This window comes from Lissotriton helveticus, chromosome 10 (assembly GCF_964261635.1).
Source record: "Lissotriton helveticus chromosome 10, aLisHel1.1, whole genome shotgun sequence".
NCBI classification, from domain to species: Eukaryota; Metazoa; Chordata; class Amphibia; order Caudata; family Salamandridae; genus Lissotriton; species Lissotriton helveticus.
Window position 1 is genome coordinate 1,140,524,385 of NC_136071.1, and position 16,361 is coordinate 1,140,540,745.

General features: G+C 43.9%; 1 protein-coding gene across 2 annotated transcripts in view; it reads right to left on the reverse strand.

Annotated features, from left to right (window-relative positions):
• RBMS3 (RNA binding motif single stranded interacting protein 3) overlaps positions 1–16,361 on the reverse strand; it is a 1,517,465-nt gene that overhangs the window by 193,501 nt on the left and 1,307,603 nt on the right. For both annotated transcript variants that reach the window (XM_078663941.1, XM_078663942.1), the window contains exon 9: positions 1,962–2,058. In XM_078663941.1, coding sequence (XP_078520067.1) covers positions 1,962–2,058 — 97 coding nt within the window. The remainder of the gene's footprint in view (positions 1–1,961; positions 2,059–16,361) is intronic.

Consider the following 16,361-nt stretch of genomic DNA (forward strand, 5'->3'; position numbering starts at 1 on the left):
TATTAAAGTATTTGTCCAGGGTTACACCTAGAGATCTATCTAGTAGAGTCAATATTGTGAGGGATCTAGTTGAGAGCTGTAAGTTGTTTGAGACATTCTTTTATAGGGGCGGAATGATTGTGAGGGGCGAGTAGGAGGAATTCCATTTTGAGTGTGTTGAGCATAAGGTGATTGTGGGTTAACGAGTGTTGGGTTTTCATGAGGGTGCAGTTGAGGGTTTTAATTTCTCCGGGTGAGGACATTTTCAAGGGCGATTGTGTATCATCTGCGTACATGTGGTAATAAATGTTTGAGTGCTTCAAAATTTCGGTAAGACGTTCCAATTACAAGTTGAATAATGTGGGTGAGTGTGTGGATCCTTGAGGTACTCCAGTCGAGATCAGAGTAATGCCCCAAAGGGTTTGATTGACTTTGAGCTCTGTTATTTAAGAGCAGGGCAAACCAGCTTAAAACAGGACCAGATAGTCCTATCCTTCTTACAAGAAGGTCAATCATGCTGTCACGTTTGGCCGTATCAAATGCTGAAGAGACATTCAGAAGTATAAGCAGGGTAGGTTTATTCTGGTCAAGCAGTACCATCATCCACAATGTGTGTTAGAGCCGTTTCAGTGCTACGACCGGTTCTGAATCCAGATTAGCAATGGTCAAGGAGCTGAAAATGCTCAATGTGGTTGGAGTTGCAGGTGTATGCATTTCTCAAGCATCTTTGGTAGTGTTGGGATGTTGCTAATTGCACGGAAATTGCTGAGGTCCGATAGGCCTGGATTCGATTTTTTGGGGATAGGGGTAACTTGCCCTATATTTAAGCAGTCATGAATCAATCATGCCTTGAGAAGGTAATGCATTAACAACCTTAGTACAAAGGGGGAGTATGGAAGATCTTAGTTCTTTGAAGAGTTTGAGGGGCAGAGGATCATTGAAGTGGTTGGAGGGTTTTATTTAAATTGTTTTGAGTATATCGGTTTCATCTGGAAGTATAAAGACATTCCAAGTAGCATTGTTTTTTGTAGTATAGCCAGTAAGAAGGGATCAAACCAGGTGTTGCACTGGGAGGAGACTGGGCTGGACCTGGATTATTAGGTGCTGGAAGGTGAATTCCAATTCTTATTCAATCTTCCTAGTCTTTTCATTGACATGGGTGGAGAATTCATTTCTGCTAGGCAGTAACCCATTATCTACCGATCAGTCTGTTTTAGGCACTGTCAAGTTGCGCCTTGAAGTATTCCACTTGTGATCTTCGGATATGTTTATTATAGAAGTTTCTAGTAGAACCTAGGAGCCTACGGTGTGCTAAGGCGGGAGAGATTCTTCAAGCTCTCTCTGAAAGGATTAAGTTGCGCCTTTCCTTATTAAGGTTAACATTGAGCCAGGGTTTGGAGTACCTACTGGGTTTCTTTTTAGCTACTTCAGAGCGATGGCATCAAGTATGTCTGACATGGATTGGATGTAGTGTTCAGTAAATTCATACACATTAGTCATGTTTGTGGGAGGAGTTAGGAGGTTGCTGCTATTAGAGGTTAATTCAGATTAATATGCCTCAAGTCTCTGCACCATTGTCTGGGTTTAATGAATGAGTAATGCTTCAGTTTCTACTAGGGTATACTGATTGCATAGGATGTAATTACACTAGAGAGGCCTGGCGGAGAAGCTGGTGGATTACATATTCACTTTATGAGTAATGCTTCAGTTTCTACTAAGGCATACTGATTACATATGATGCAATTAAACTGGAGAGTGGCCTGGCAGAGAAGCAAGAGGATTGCACATTCACCTAATGAGTAATGCTTCAGTTTCTGCTAGAGCATTCTGACCACCACAGGATGTGATGACATTGACATAGCTCTAAGGAAGCACAAAGAGAATATCCAGGCTCTGAAGGTGTACAGGAAGAATGAAGATATCTCAGTAACACACATTAACTAAGTCAGTTCATTTCAGTAAATCCAGGTGATATGACCTACCTGATATGTAGACACAGGGGAGGCAGCAATGAAGGGTGTGATCGACGTCTGGGGAATCATGCGGTTTGTGGCAATACTGTACGGTGAAGAGTAAAATCTGCAAACAGAAAACACAAGGAAGAGTTTTTACGGTGAAAGCATATGCAGGCTAAAGATACATGTATTATGCTTTACTTTCCCTGTCAGGGGTCAGAGGATGGAGGTTCCCATTGATTGCACTTGTCTACTAGACTGATTGAAAACAGCAACAATACTTTTTCTGTAAAACTTCCCTTTCTTGTTCATGACCCAGTGTTGCGACCACTACTCATAGATACAACAAATGTCATTCCCTATAGTAACTCTGGAGATGTAAAACAATGGACTTTTCCCTTTATCAGATATTGGGGTTGTCTTGTGATAGGTTATAGGGATAAAAGCTTTCAAGGCACAAGCATGGGATTTGCGCATGCATGGTCACCCTGATCTTCCTCTACGTCTCCTGGGGTCTTCAATCTCAGTTATTGAATGTAAAGGAAGCTGTAAATAGGGTGCATGAGTAATGTGAAGAAGACCGCACAGAGAAGCAGACTGCTGGCATTATGCACGCTCATATTGAAAGACTCTGCCCAAGTTCTGCCATTCTTTCAGAAGTACAGGACTATGGGAGGCTCTTAAAATGTGACTATAGCCAAGTCTGCCTCATGTTTTGGACTAATAGCAACAGGGTACAAAAGATCCAACATGTCCTTGAAATTGTACCCAGCCCCTACGCCTTTTGAGTTATTGAGAACTGAAGGCTATAGAGAAGCCCAATAGAGGGCAGGATTTATTGACCAAACCAGGATTAAAGGAAACAGGATGGGAAGGACAGCTGGCAAGAAGTGGCCTTTAGCATCGACAATTTGCTTGCAGATTAGCTAGGAGTATCCCACCCCTTTACTGTTGACCTACTCCAATGCCACGTGAAGGGAAGGAAATGTACCCACTCAGGTCAGCACTTTCTTGCCCATACAATTACTTGTGGCTTATGCAATGCATTCGGGGGTTACACTTCTAAACAAACTACAGGTCATTCAAAACACCGCAGCCAGAATGATCCTAAATATGCCTGCAGGCTCCCCGTCACTGCCTTTGTTAAAATCCCTTCATTGGCTACTGATAAATAAAAAATATACATCTTTAAAATTTGCTGTCTGTCCTTTAATGCTTTAAACGGCCGGGGCCCGCAATATCAACAAAAGAATCTGAACAAATGCATTCCTGGACGTCTGTTGAGATCTGGCTCCGCAATGCTGCTCCACATACCTCGCATCCGTCTCAAACGCACGGGAGGGATGGCCTTCTCCTATTTGGCCCCTAAGTACTGGAACAGTCTGCCTAAACCTCTGAGGGATATACCGTTGTATGGAACCTTCAGAAAACAACTAAAAGCTTTCCTGTACTAAACTCCACTTCAGCTCGGCTTCGTTATCAGTGATGTTTCTCTAGGCATCGCCGAGATGCTCCAGGGTGATTCGAGCGCTATATAAGAGTATATAACATAACAACATAACATTCCCTCAATAGGTTTGAAAGGGCCCACCTAGTAAAGGTACATGGTTTAATTGCTAGCCCTAAATTATGGAAATAAATTGATTACTTTACACGAGCTGAGAGGGGTACAACGCAGAACAGGACGTTTGTGTCGTGGGTTTGCATTGCGCCTTCGTCAGCAAAAGTCCTTTGCGAGAACAGAACACATGTCGGTAAGGCAACCAGGTAAAAGCTCAGAGCCAAGATAATCCCTATATGAAGGAGAGATGCATATGGCTACATGCCCCCCACACACAATCAGCCCACCCATTCCATATTCCCATCCTCCAAATTCTGAAACGGAAGGGGAAAACTTCATAAAGGTAGCGAGGCTGAAAATGTTTTACTTTGACAACATTTTAGAAAACAATTAGAAAGAAAATCTGAATTTGTGGTATCGAAAATGGACTTCATGAAGGTGAATACTTATTTCTCACCATGAACCAACAATAGATCCTCCTTCACTTTGAAAGTATTGTAGCAAGGAATGTCAATTTTTCAAATATTTCATATACCTTAAACAACTTTTACTGCTTTTCAAAATACAATCTGAGCTTGTTTATTGTTGTACACCATTTTATCAACCATTTTAGCAACTTTGGAATTATTTGCTAATACTCTTGTTTTACACATTTCGTTTTGCACTATATCTCTGATAGCACATTTGAAAAAAAAACACTAAGAAGAATCCTTCAGTTTAAATTGGAAACAGGTTTCTCCTGAAGCAATGAGCAATAATTTTAAAAAACAATCCACAAATTCATAAAATTGAGGAGATTACATATATGCAGAATTTTACATACAAATACATTCTGCACACTTCTGTTGATATTGAGAGCCTCACGCTATGATAGATTACACAGTGGAAATGTATTTACTACAATGTGTCATTAAACTTTCACTGTAAACTGGATTGTCAAATGTCCTAGAGCTGGTCCAAATTTCGGTTTCACAATGCGAATTTTAGAATAAAACATAAAAGTAAAATAGTAAATAAAACAAATGCATATAGATGATGACGATGCTGAATAAAATTGACGTGTGAGCTTAAGTAGATTCAGAGAAAGTGAGAGAGAGAGAGAAAGTGAAAGAGAGACAGAGAAAAATAGAGACAGAGGGGGAAAAACGAAGACTCAAGTAAAGCTTCAATAAATGAGGCATCAAAGCAGCTTTGAAAAAAAATCCCTTTAAATAGTTTATCTCCTGATGCTTTCATGGATTCCCTGACTTTTAGATCATTTGCTTCTCTTGGAATTGGTCTTTTTGTTGCTCTTGTCCCGTTTCCTTCTCTCAACCCCGCTGTGTTTTTTAAACTAGAATTATTTGTCTGCGCATAACAAATAAATGCAAAAATAGGTATCACTTCACATCATGGAGATGAAAGAAACATGTAAATCCACTTAAATGTTATTTTTACAACTGCAATCTTGAAAATATTGCGTGCACAACGGATTCCTCCAAATGTACATATTGTGAATATGTTCAAAAGAAGTTATACAAAGTCAAAATATTATCAAGGCAACATATAGACTAAGGGGCAGATTTACTAACATTTCACGCAACGCAGCAAGACAACTATGGCGCATTTCTGCTGAAACAGAACAGGGTTTTCGTAGATAGGAAGTACTGGCGCTCAGCTAATTAACGTTGGTCAATTGGACATGAAACAATTAGTTATGGTGCTGACAGGGAAGGGGCAACCCTAATAACCCCTTACTTTGTGGCGGAAAAACCAACCACATACTATTGCTATTGGTGTGCACTGCGTGCCAACCAGGCACCCTTGGGCCATGCTGTAAGGGTGCCCGCATTACAAGCAGGGTTGTTTTTGTGGAGGTGGGAATACCTTCCTTCACAAAAACAATCCTTGGATGCATTTCCTCTTTCTATGTGTGTTGCAGAATGCAGCATGCATAGAAACAGGAAGTGATGTGAAGAAATAAAGATATTTCTCCTGGTTAGATCTCTGTCATGGAGGCACAGCATTTTGGTGCAATCCAAGGTTTACTGACCTCTGGGAATGTGTCAAAAAATATGGGTGGAAAGCCCACACCCTGCACATAGGACGCATAAAGCCGAAAGGTAATGCAAGGCAGCAACATTTGCTGCTCTATTATACCTTGGATTTACGAAACCACGCATAGCATGGCCTAGTATATCCCAGTTAGGGGCCGTATTCCCTTGGGTCACCTTGAGTGACACAGGGACAACGCAAACCCCTAGTAAATCTGGCCCTAAAAGTGAATAGCACTCGTTACTTAGCATGCGTTTAGTACGCATGCCATTACAACGCGGTCGTTAGTATGACTGCGTTGTTAGTTCACATATCTTTACTACGCAATTCGGAACAACAAATTGCATTAGGGGGTGCTGGATGTTGGAATAGTGTAATTTACCATTCCAACTCCAGTCTGTGCGGACACTAGGGAAGGTGTTGGATTTTAAATCCAACACCTTCTCCCCCCTAACGCAAGTCGTTGTTCCGACTTGCGTAACAAAGGTATGCGAACTAACAACGTGGTCTTTATAACGACCGCATTGTAATGGCTTGGGAAATATCGCATGCGAAGTAAATGCTGTTCACCCCTAAAAGTTGCACATTATTGAATCAACATCAAAGGTGACCTTTCTAAATCACATTTCTACTCTTTTGAAGCTATATTAGTGTCAATTCTATTTATTTTTCACTGGTAATGTTGGTAAGGCTTTCCATTTCAGTAGCTTACCATAAAAGCAAAATGGTACCCGTGCTACAATGATTACAGAATTGGTGATAGAAACTCTTGAGCAATGGTTCAATCTCACTTTCTAGTGAAATTGTTTTTGGGTCACTTATAACTTAGCCCCACCCATCTGGTAAATCTGCACAAAACATACCCAAAAACCTTCAGGGAAGTAGGTTAATCTTTAATAATTGGAGGCAGATTTGTAAGGGGTTGAACATGAACAAGGGGCGGTGCCCTAGAAGTTGTATGTCTAACTCTTGTTCCCAAGAGGGATTTGTTGACAGAAGAACAACATATTTGGACCCAAAGGTAACACCTACTCCATTTGTCAAGCTGATGCTGCTTAGGGTCTAAACATTTTCATACAGTAGTAGTCTATTCAGGTTTTATGGATGCACCTGGGAGGAGACTGCACCACAATGGGGTTCTCTTTATGAATCAACATGCTGTTTTGACCCCATTCAGCTTTCTTGAATTTGAAAATGGTTGTTTGGTCTATTTTCAATCTTATGGTGTATATATATGCTGTGTGTCTGTATAGCGTGGAGCGGATGCCCTCTTTTGTAAGACTCCAGGCTGATAAGATGCCAGTGCAGGTCATGTGTAAGGCTGAGAGTGTTTGGGAGAGTGTAAGGGAAACTGAGACCCTAAGAAGAGGGAGAAACAAGGGTTCTTCTGGGACCCTTGAGGGTTATGAGGCTTTCTCTTCCTTCTAGGGAGTCTCCCATTGAAAGATATCCTGGAGCCCCCTTCTTATTTAGGGCTCAATTCACATAAGCCTTTATGAGTATAGAGAGGTGTACTACAGAAGTACTCTTTAACATGCACCTGCATGCCTTTGTGAATCGACCCACACATGCCCAAGTCCCTATTAGTTAAAGTTCAGACAGGCACAGTCCTTTGTTTTTGTACTAATTATATTTGAATATTCTCTGAATAATGAAATGTTATTTTCATTTTAGAAGCTTTGGGGTTGATTGACAAAGGCTTGTACTAGTACATAAAAGAGTACTACAGGGGTACTACTTTACATACTCATAATGCCCTTGTGAAAAGGCCCAATAGTAATGAGGACCCTCCATTCAATTATCTCTTCTCTATTTAACACCTTTGCTGCGGCGGCTATTCCGCCGCAGCGCTAAGGGGCGGGGGAGCCGTGCGGCGCTCACACGCTGGTGACGGAACCGCTCCGTCACCAGCCTCTGGTGTGCTGTGCTGATGACGGAGCGGTTCCGTCATGGCCCCGCCCGCTCAATAGAACGCGCCGCGCAGGCGCAAAATCAGCAACGCGCAGGCGCGTCGGGTGGGCCATGACGGGACCCCTCCGCCATCAGCACAGCGCCACCGTGGCTGATGGCGGAGCGGTTCCGTCATCAGCATCGATGCGGTTAAGTAAAAAAAGGGCCTTTTAATGTACAATTGGCATGGTGTGAAGGAGACGCTTTCACACTTCTGTGAGAGGGAGGTTGAGGGGTCTCTTTGGACAGATTGACTTAAGAAGACATTGACAAGTTTCTTGACTGAAGACTTTTGAGGGAGGTCTTTATGAATGGAGGGTAATAGCTGCTAGCGGGGGAATGGAAATATCCCTTATTGGTGATTTACCATTCATCGATGGATTAAAGTAGCCATTCTGTTTAACAGGAACTTTAGCTAAGGAGGGTCTTGCAGTTTATAAATACCTCAAGACCTTGACAAGTGTGAAGAGATGCCACGGACATTTGGTAAATCTTTTAAATTTGAAGATATTGATGTCTCAGCCTCATCTAGAGGTTTAAGACCGGTTCAGGCCTGGATAAGTCTCCCCGAAAAAAAGCATGTTAAGAAGTAAATTGCATACCTTGAAGTGAACCAAAAAGCAAGCCAGGGAAACATATAGGGAAACATGAAGGGAAAATGATCTTCTTTCATCCACATCATGGCAGCATTACCAACAGGAGGATGTATGACAAAAACTATACCTAAAACTTACATTTAAAATGCAACCCATACCCACCCTAAACTCTAAAAATACCCCACCTAGACCTTTATATCTACACACACATATATATATATATATATATATATATATATATATATATATATATATATATATATATATGCATATATATATATTCACTGAAAAAACCATAGGTTATAGACCATATATAGTTAGGAATTAGCATTTACAAAACCTTGAAAATTCACTGAAAAAACCATAGGTTATAGACCATATATAGTTAGGAATTAGCATTTAAAAAACATTATTTTACTCACACAAAACCATTGAAATTCCATATATAGTTAGTTGCACTAACTATATATCGCGCACCCGCAATCCACTGCTGATCATGTCACATATTACATCATTCATGACATGGTCAGTGACATCACTGATGACATCACTGATGACATCTCAAATGACATCACTGATGACATCTCAAATGACATCACTGATGACATCACTGATGACATCTCAAATGACATCACTGATGACTACATCCAGTGACTGTATAATTCTGTAAAGTTAAAATATGTCTTACATATTGAAGAATGAGTGGATGTATAAGTGTCTTGATGAAGGATTTAGTAGGGGCATGGCTGACTGTATGAGTGACTGATTAAATGTGTCTCACTGAGTGCATGGGTTAGTGACTAAACTGTCTTAATTTGTGCATCATTATGTCTGTTGTTCTGTAAACTGCTGCATGTGTTGATCATTAGCTATATGATTAACTGTATGGGTTATTGATTGGTTGCCCAAGCATTTGTATGGGAGACTAAGTGTGTGTCTGGGTGGCTGGGAGGTGTATGACTCTCTGCATAGATGTGTGAGCAGTTGATTGACTAGATGTATGGGTTCAAAAGTGCATGTGGAAACAGCTGTATGGGTGGTTGACTGTGTGCATGAGTGTATTGGTGAGTGAATGGATATCTCAGTGCTACATGTCAAAGTATGTACATATGTAAAACACAGTACATGTGAGAGTTGACATATATAAATAACTGTGCATAAGAGCCAGTGAATGTGTGAGTGGCTGTATGGATCATTGTGAACTTGTATCCAGGATTGTATAAGTGAGTAAATATGTTTTAGTATATGTTTGAATAAGTAAGGTGTGTATAACTGTATAGTTGAGGAAATGGAGGTGTGATTGATTCTTTGCATGACTGACTAAGTGTCTGAGTAACTCCATGGATGAGTGACAGTCTATGAGTGTCTGTTTACACTGAGTGTATCTAAGGTTATATTAGAGTCTGAAGAGGTTCATCGTATTATCACATGAATGATGTCATCAGTGATGTGATCCGTAATGTCAAATGAGATGTCATCAGTGATGTCATTTGAGATGTCATCAGTGATGTCATCAGTGATGTCATTTGAGATGTCATCAGTGATGTCATCAGTGATGTCATTTGAGATGTCATCAGTGATGTCATCAGTGATGTCACTGACCATGTCATGAATGATGTAATATGTGACATGATCAGCAGTGGATTGCGGGTGCGCGATATATAGTTAGTGCAACTAACTATATATGGAATTTCAATGGTTTTGTGTGAGTAAAATAAGGTTTTTTAAATGCTAATTCCTAACTATATATGGTCTATAACCTATGGTTTTTTCAGTGAATTTTCAAGGTTTTGTAAATGCTAATTCCTAACTATATATGGTCTATAACCTATGGTTTTTTCAGTGAATTTCAATGGTTTTTTAATAGCAAATATCATAAGCTGTCGAATGTCAAGTACGTGGTAAGTGAAAACATTTTCGTGTTTATGCACACTGATCTGCTTTGAATGGTGCCCCCCCCCATTTCTATTAGGAGTACTCTCTCTTTGCAGATAGTGAAAGGTAGTTAACGCAGGCCTTTGCCCCCGTTGTAATCCGTCGTGCCTGCTTCTCTCTCCATTTGATTGATTGTTATCCAAGTATTTACTGTTTTAGAATTAGTTCTCTTTGGTTCATTCTCTATTTACAAACAAACACAGAGTCGCAATACTCTGTTTACTCTTTGCAGATAACGAAAAATCGTGTAAAAAAAAAGAAAAGGAATCAAGCAAAATCAGTAGGCCACTAATGGGATCTCTTTTTGACCTCGCTAAAATAGAAACATTAGGAACAACCCCTCATGACAAATACAAAACTAGTGAGATGAACTGAACTCCACACAATGATGGCTGCAAAACAGCTCGGCTCCGCCACCCACCCCGCCCAAAATAACGATAAAGAGCGGCTGCCATGATTGGTTGCGGAATGGCCACGACGGAGCTACGAAATGGTGCTGCTCTCATGCTAACCCCAGCTTCAGTCTGAAACATCCAGAAACACTGTAGACTACCAATTCGATCAGTTCCGGTAGCGCCCCAATGTAACCCGGTAGAGAAGAACTAGCCCTCCCCTCTTTGACTGATGGTTCTTGTTGCCTGTCCCTTCTGTTGTCATTTAACAGAACTATTTAGCCTGCTGAAAGGGGTTGTGTTCCGACCGCTGGTTGGTGGAGACATTTTGACTATATTCTGGACCTGCGTTGTCGCGTAATGCGTCATATGACGCGCCGCGTTAGCGCATCCGGAAGTCATCCGGGGCGCGCAGCGCGTAACGTAAGCATAACAAGTCATGTGACTTGTTAATAAAACTTTTCATTGGTTCATTTTACTTTTCTTATTGTAATGATGAAAGGCTTGGTCATATGACCTAAAAATTACGCTTTTCATTACTTCCGAACATTATTTTTTCTTAAATATATGTTATAATGTTCCAGGCTAATGTACTTTCCCGGAAATTTTACAACTGTCCTGCAAGTAAAATATATTCTTTTTTCGAGAAAAAGAGCGTTTCTTCGTCCCATGACGGAGCCGTTGAGCAAAAGAGGGTCGACCTGCTGTCTTAGTCGCCGATACGCCTGAATATGAGATTCTTATCGATCACTTTATGTTGCAGGAATAGAAAACACAACAGCCCTTGACCATTTATCTTTACTGCGTTCCTTCGTATTATACCTTTTACCCTTCATGTAATTGGTCTGCTTTATTTCACTTGCCTTTTAATGATTCTAAAACAGTGACTATTATTAAAAACTTTACCAATGTATATACTACTACCATGTTTTCTTTTAAAAACCTTTATTGTGAAAATTTCATTATACAAATACGAGCCTATAACCACGTGGGCCTGCCACGGAGCAAACTGTAATCGTATATGATGAATAGACATTTACACTGTAGAGGAACGTAACGGGCGGGCCATTAGGTTGCAAGAACTAAGGTGTCTAACAGTTACGGAATCGGTGGACGTACATTTTATAATTATAATACGACAGGGCCAGTTACAATAAAATTATCTAGATATACATTTGCGGGCAAGTACCATGGGTGACGTTAATTCGAACTTTCAACAGTACAGTAATCAATAACACATCAGAACTTAATATCAATAGGGATGTCGAAATATTCAATCAATTCTCGTCCCCGCCCGCCATGTGCTTCAAAACTGCATACGTATCTCGTGATTTCAAGGTTCTGCAACCAGTACACAACAAGGAGTTACGAGTCCCATTTATTCCGGCGCCATTTTGGGCGAGGACGGGCAGGTCCAGGATATAGTCAAAATGTCTCTACCAACCATCGACTATGATGATGTTCATATGCTGTATTTATTAGAGTAACACTCATCTGTCCACATGAAATTAATTTGCCACAATCTAAACATGTCATTTTAATCTTTCCAAAGTTCTTCTAAATATTTGGGACCGTTTCCCTTGCCTCTGAAGCTCTCAGTGCCACTTCTTTGATGAATGTACTAGCAGGTCAGGGGTTCTCCTCCAAATCTCTCTTTTATGCAGCACTATAATTAATTGGTGCCACCTCTCCATATGACGATGCATGGTATAGTTACCACAACTATATTTTTTTTCGGTTCCTCTGGAGAGTTCATCGTGGCAGATGAAGCGTGTAACGTACCGGGCATTTACCTTTTTTTGCATGTACAGGAAAGCAAAAAAAAATTGAGCGTCCGAGTTCTAAGGTGTCCCAGGGCCATTTTAGTGGACCAGGCCCAAATCCAAAGAACAGGCCGCCATTTTGAGAGTCCTCTTGCAGCCGCCTGTCGCTGTAGCATCAAGAGCAGCCGAAACTCAGCTGAATGGCAACTGAAACGGTAAAGGGGCGCCCCACTACAGCAGACGAGCCTCCACCTAGGAAGGCCCATTCACGCCGGTTCCCCCCCCCCCCCTTCGGGCACCCCACGCCGTTATTCGGAGCAGTATTGTAGGATGGCCACACCAGTGCGGCAACTTGCTAGACATCACCTCGGTGGTAACCGAATCTCAACGCCTTGTGGTGTCTTCTATTCAGAAAACATTGTTATGCTGCCTTCGACCTATTCGCCGCAAGTGCGCACACAACTCAACTGCATAGCTTGCTAGACACCACCTCGGTGCCATCCGGATCTTGGAATGTCAGCGCCTTTTGGTGTCTTCTCTTCAGAAAATATTGTTGCGCTGCCTTTGGCCCCATTCGCACATCAGTCCGCTACTGACGCCATCTCACAGGCTAATGGGGCGCCCCACGCCAACTTTCAGCATTGTAGGATGACCACACCAGTACAGCAACTTGCTAGACATCACCTCGGTGCCATCCGGATCTCGGCGCCCCACTGCAGATGAAGTGCCTCTCAACTATGAAACCACCACGGTGACATCCGGATCTTGGCGCGTTGTGCTGCCTTCGGCCTATTCGCACATCGGTCCGCTACTGACGCCATCTCACAGGCTAATGGGGCGACCCACGCCGAGTTTCAGCATTGTAGGATGACCACACCAGTACAGCAACTTGCTAGACATCACCTCGGTGCCATCCGAATCTTGGCATCTCAACGCCTAGTGGTATCTTCCATACAGAAAATATTGTTACGCTGCCTTTGGCCCCATTCGCACATCAGTCCGCAACTTAGACATCACCTCGGTGCCATCCGGATCTTGGCATCTCAGCGCCTTGTGGTGTCAGTCAGAAAATATTGTTGCGCTGCCTTTGGCCCCATTCGCACATCAGTCCGCTACTGACACCATCTCACAGGCCAACAGGGCGCCCCACGCCGACTTTTACCATTGTACGATGGCCACACCAGTGCCACAACTTGCTAGACACCACCTCGGTGCCATCCGGATCTTGGCATCTCAGCGCCTTGTGGTGTCTTCAAATCAGAAAATATTGTTGCGCTGCCTTTGGCCCCATTCGCACATCGGTCCGCTACTGACGCCATCTCACAGGCCAACGGGGCGCCCCACGCCGACTTTCAACATTGTAGGATGGCCACAGAAGTGCGACAACTTACTAGACACCACCTCGGTGCCATCCGGATCTTGGCGCGTTGTGCTGCCTTCGGCCTATTCGCACATCGGTCCGCTACTGACGCAAACTCACAGGCCAACGGGGCGCCCCACGCCGACTTTCAGCATTGTAGGATGGCCACACCAGTGCACCTTACTAGACACCACCTCGGTGCCATCCGGATCTTGACGCGTAGTGAAGCTGCAGCAGCTGCAAATAAGCTTCAGACAGTGTTACAACCGCTGCTCAGAACTCTCAACTATGACACCACCTCGGTGCCATCCGGATCTTGGCATCTCAGCGCCTTGTGGTGTCAGTCAGAAACTATTGTTGCGCTGCCTTTGGCCCCATTCGCACATCGGTCCGCTACTGACGCAAACTCACAGGCCAACGGGGCGCCCCACGCCGACTTTCAGCATTGTAGGATGGCCACACCAGTGCGGCAACTTGCTACACACCACCTCGGTGCCATCCGGATCTTGGCATCTCAGCGCCTAGTGGTGTCTTCTATTCCGAAAATATTGTTGCGCTGCCTTCGGCCCCATTCACACATCGGTCCGCTACTGACGCCATCTCACAGGCTAATGGGGCGCCCCACGCCGACTTTCAGCATTGTAGGATGACCACACCAGTACAGCAACTTGCTAGACATCACCTCGGTGCCATCCGGATCTCGGCGCCCCACTGCAGATGAAGTGCCTCTCAACTATGAAACCACCACGGTGACATCCGGATCTTGGCGCGTTGTGCTGCCTTCGGCCTATTCGCACATCGGTCCGCTACTGACGCAAACTCACAGGCCAACGGGGCGCCCCACGCCGACTTTCAGCATTGTTGGATGGCCACACCAGTGCGGCAACTTACTAGACACCACCTCGGTGCCATCCGGATCTTGGCGCGTTGTGCTGCCTTCGGCCTATTCGCACATCGGTCCACTACTGACGCAAACTCACAGGCCAACGGGGCGCCCCACGCCGACTTTCAGCATTGTAGGATGGCCACACCAGTGCTGCAACTTGCTGGACACCACCTCGGTGCCATCCGGATCTTGGCGCGTTGTATTGCCTTCGGCCTATTCGCACATCGGTCCGCTACTGACGCCGCCTCACGTGCCAACGTATTTTCTCCGCATTTTATACCCTATGCCGCATAACAGGTCATGTGACTTGTTTATAAAACTTTTCATTGGTTCATTTTACTTTTGGTTTCCTAATGATGGAAGGCTTGATCATATGACCTAAAAACAACACTTTTCATTGGATGAAAACTTTTTTTTTTTCCCAAACGATGAAAGCCCCACCTTGTTTCTGGATGTTTCAGACTGAAGCTGGCATCAGCATGAGAGCACCACCATCTCGTAGCTCCGTCGTGGTCATTCCGCGAGCAATCATGGCAACCGCTCCCCACCAGAAGCCTACAGGAGTCGGGGGCCCCCAAAACTTTTGATGAATTCTCAAGGCGGAGGGGACGCTTTCGAGAATGGGGTCCAAGACCTAGCAGACAAGCGTCCGATTTCCAAGGTGTCCCAGGGCCATTTCAGTGGACCAGGCCCAAAAAGGAAACAGCCTGCCGCCATTTTGAGAGTCCTGTGACAGCCGCCTATCGCTGCACCGCAAGAGTGGGCTCAACTCTGCTGAATTGCGGCTTTTGACACAGTGGACCAAAAACGGACGGAATGGCAACTGAAACGGTAAAGGGGCGCCCCACTACAACAGATGACACTCCACCTGGAGAGGCCCGTTCACGCCGCCTCCCCCGGGGCGCCCCACGCCGTTATTCGGAGCAGCATTGTAGGATACCAAAACCAGTGCGGCAACTTACTGGACATCACCTTGGTGCCATCGTTCTGCTGCCTTGGAACTATTCGCACAACAGTTTGCTACTGATGACCCACCCCCCGCGACGCCCCACGCCGTTATTTGCTGGGTGGCAACTTACTAGACATCACTTTCGTGTCATCTAGATTTCAACGCGTTCTGCTGCCTTGGAACTATTCGCACAACAGTTTGCTACTGATGACCCACCCCCGCTACGCCCCACGCCGGAAATCTGGACGTTGTGCTGCGTTGGGACTATTCGCACAGCCGACCGTTACTTCGTTGTTTTTCCCTAAAAATGTTTATATGTTATTACTATTTTTGTTTTCTTGTATATATTTATAAATTATTAAAGTTTTATAATCTTACTACTTTGTCGGAGTGCTATATATTTTTAATGTGACACATAATTGTAAAAACTTTGATGTACAAAGAGTCATCCCTGGAATCTTCCGCTTCAGGCTCGGTCCCCTCCCCAATCACAATACAGGATGGTTTTCAGATAATAGCAACGCTTCTGCTGTGACGGATCTCATCGAGTGTGGGCCTTGATCTACTATAACTCCTTTGAAGAGGGGTGATTCTTTACAGCTGTGGCCATAAACTACATCTGCAGGGCTAGCTGATACCCTAGGACCAGCCTGGACAATCGGACACAGAGGAAAAGGAGTGTCAGAGGGTGCGGTAGTGAATAGGGCGAAAGGGAGGTGTCGGGCGGGCACAGGGTGTGATTCTCAGGGAAGAGCAGCGCAGATGGGGGGAGGTTTATTACCCATGCATAAGACAGAGAGCGAGGGTGACCACTGCCTGGGGGAGATGCTTGCGAGGGTGGGGAGCCATGCTAAGGATCGACAGCGTGCACAGAGTGGGTCTGGTCAAGGCATCTAAAATGGCTGCCGTGCACGACAAAAGTGTGGCATTTGAAAAAGACAAGATGGCGCAGACAATGTTTTTCAACACTTCCTGATTTCCTTCGAATCGAACGTTAACAG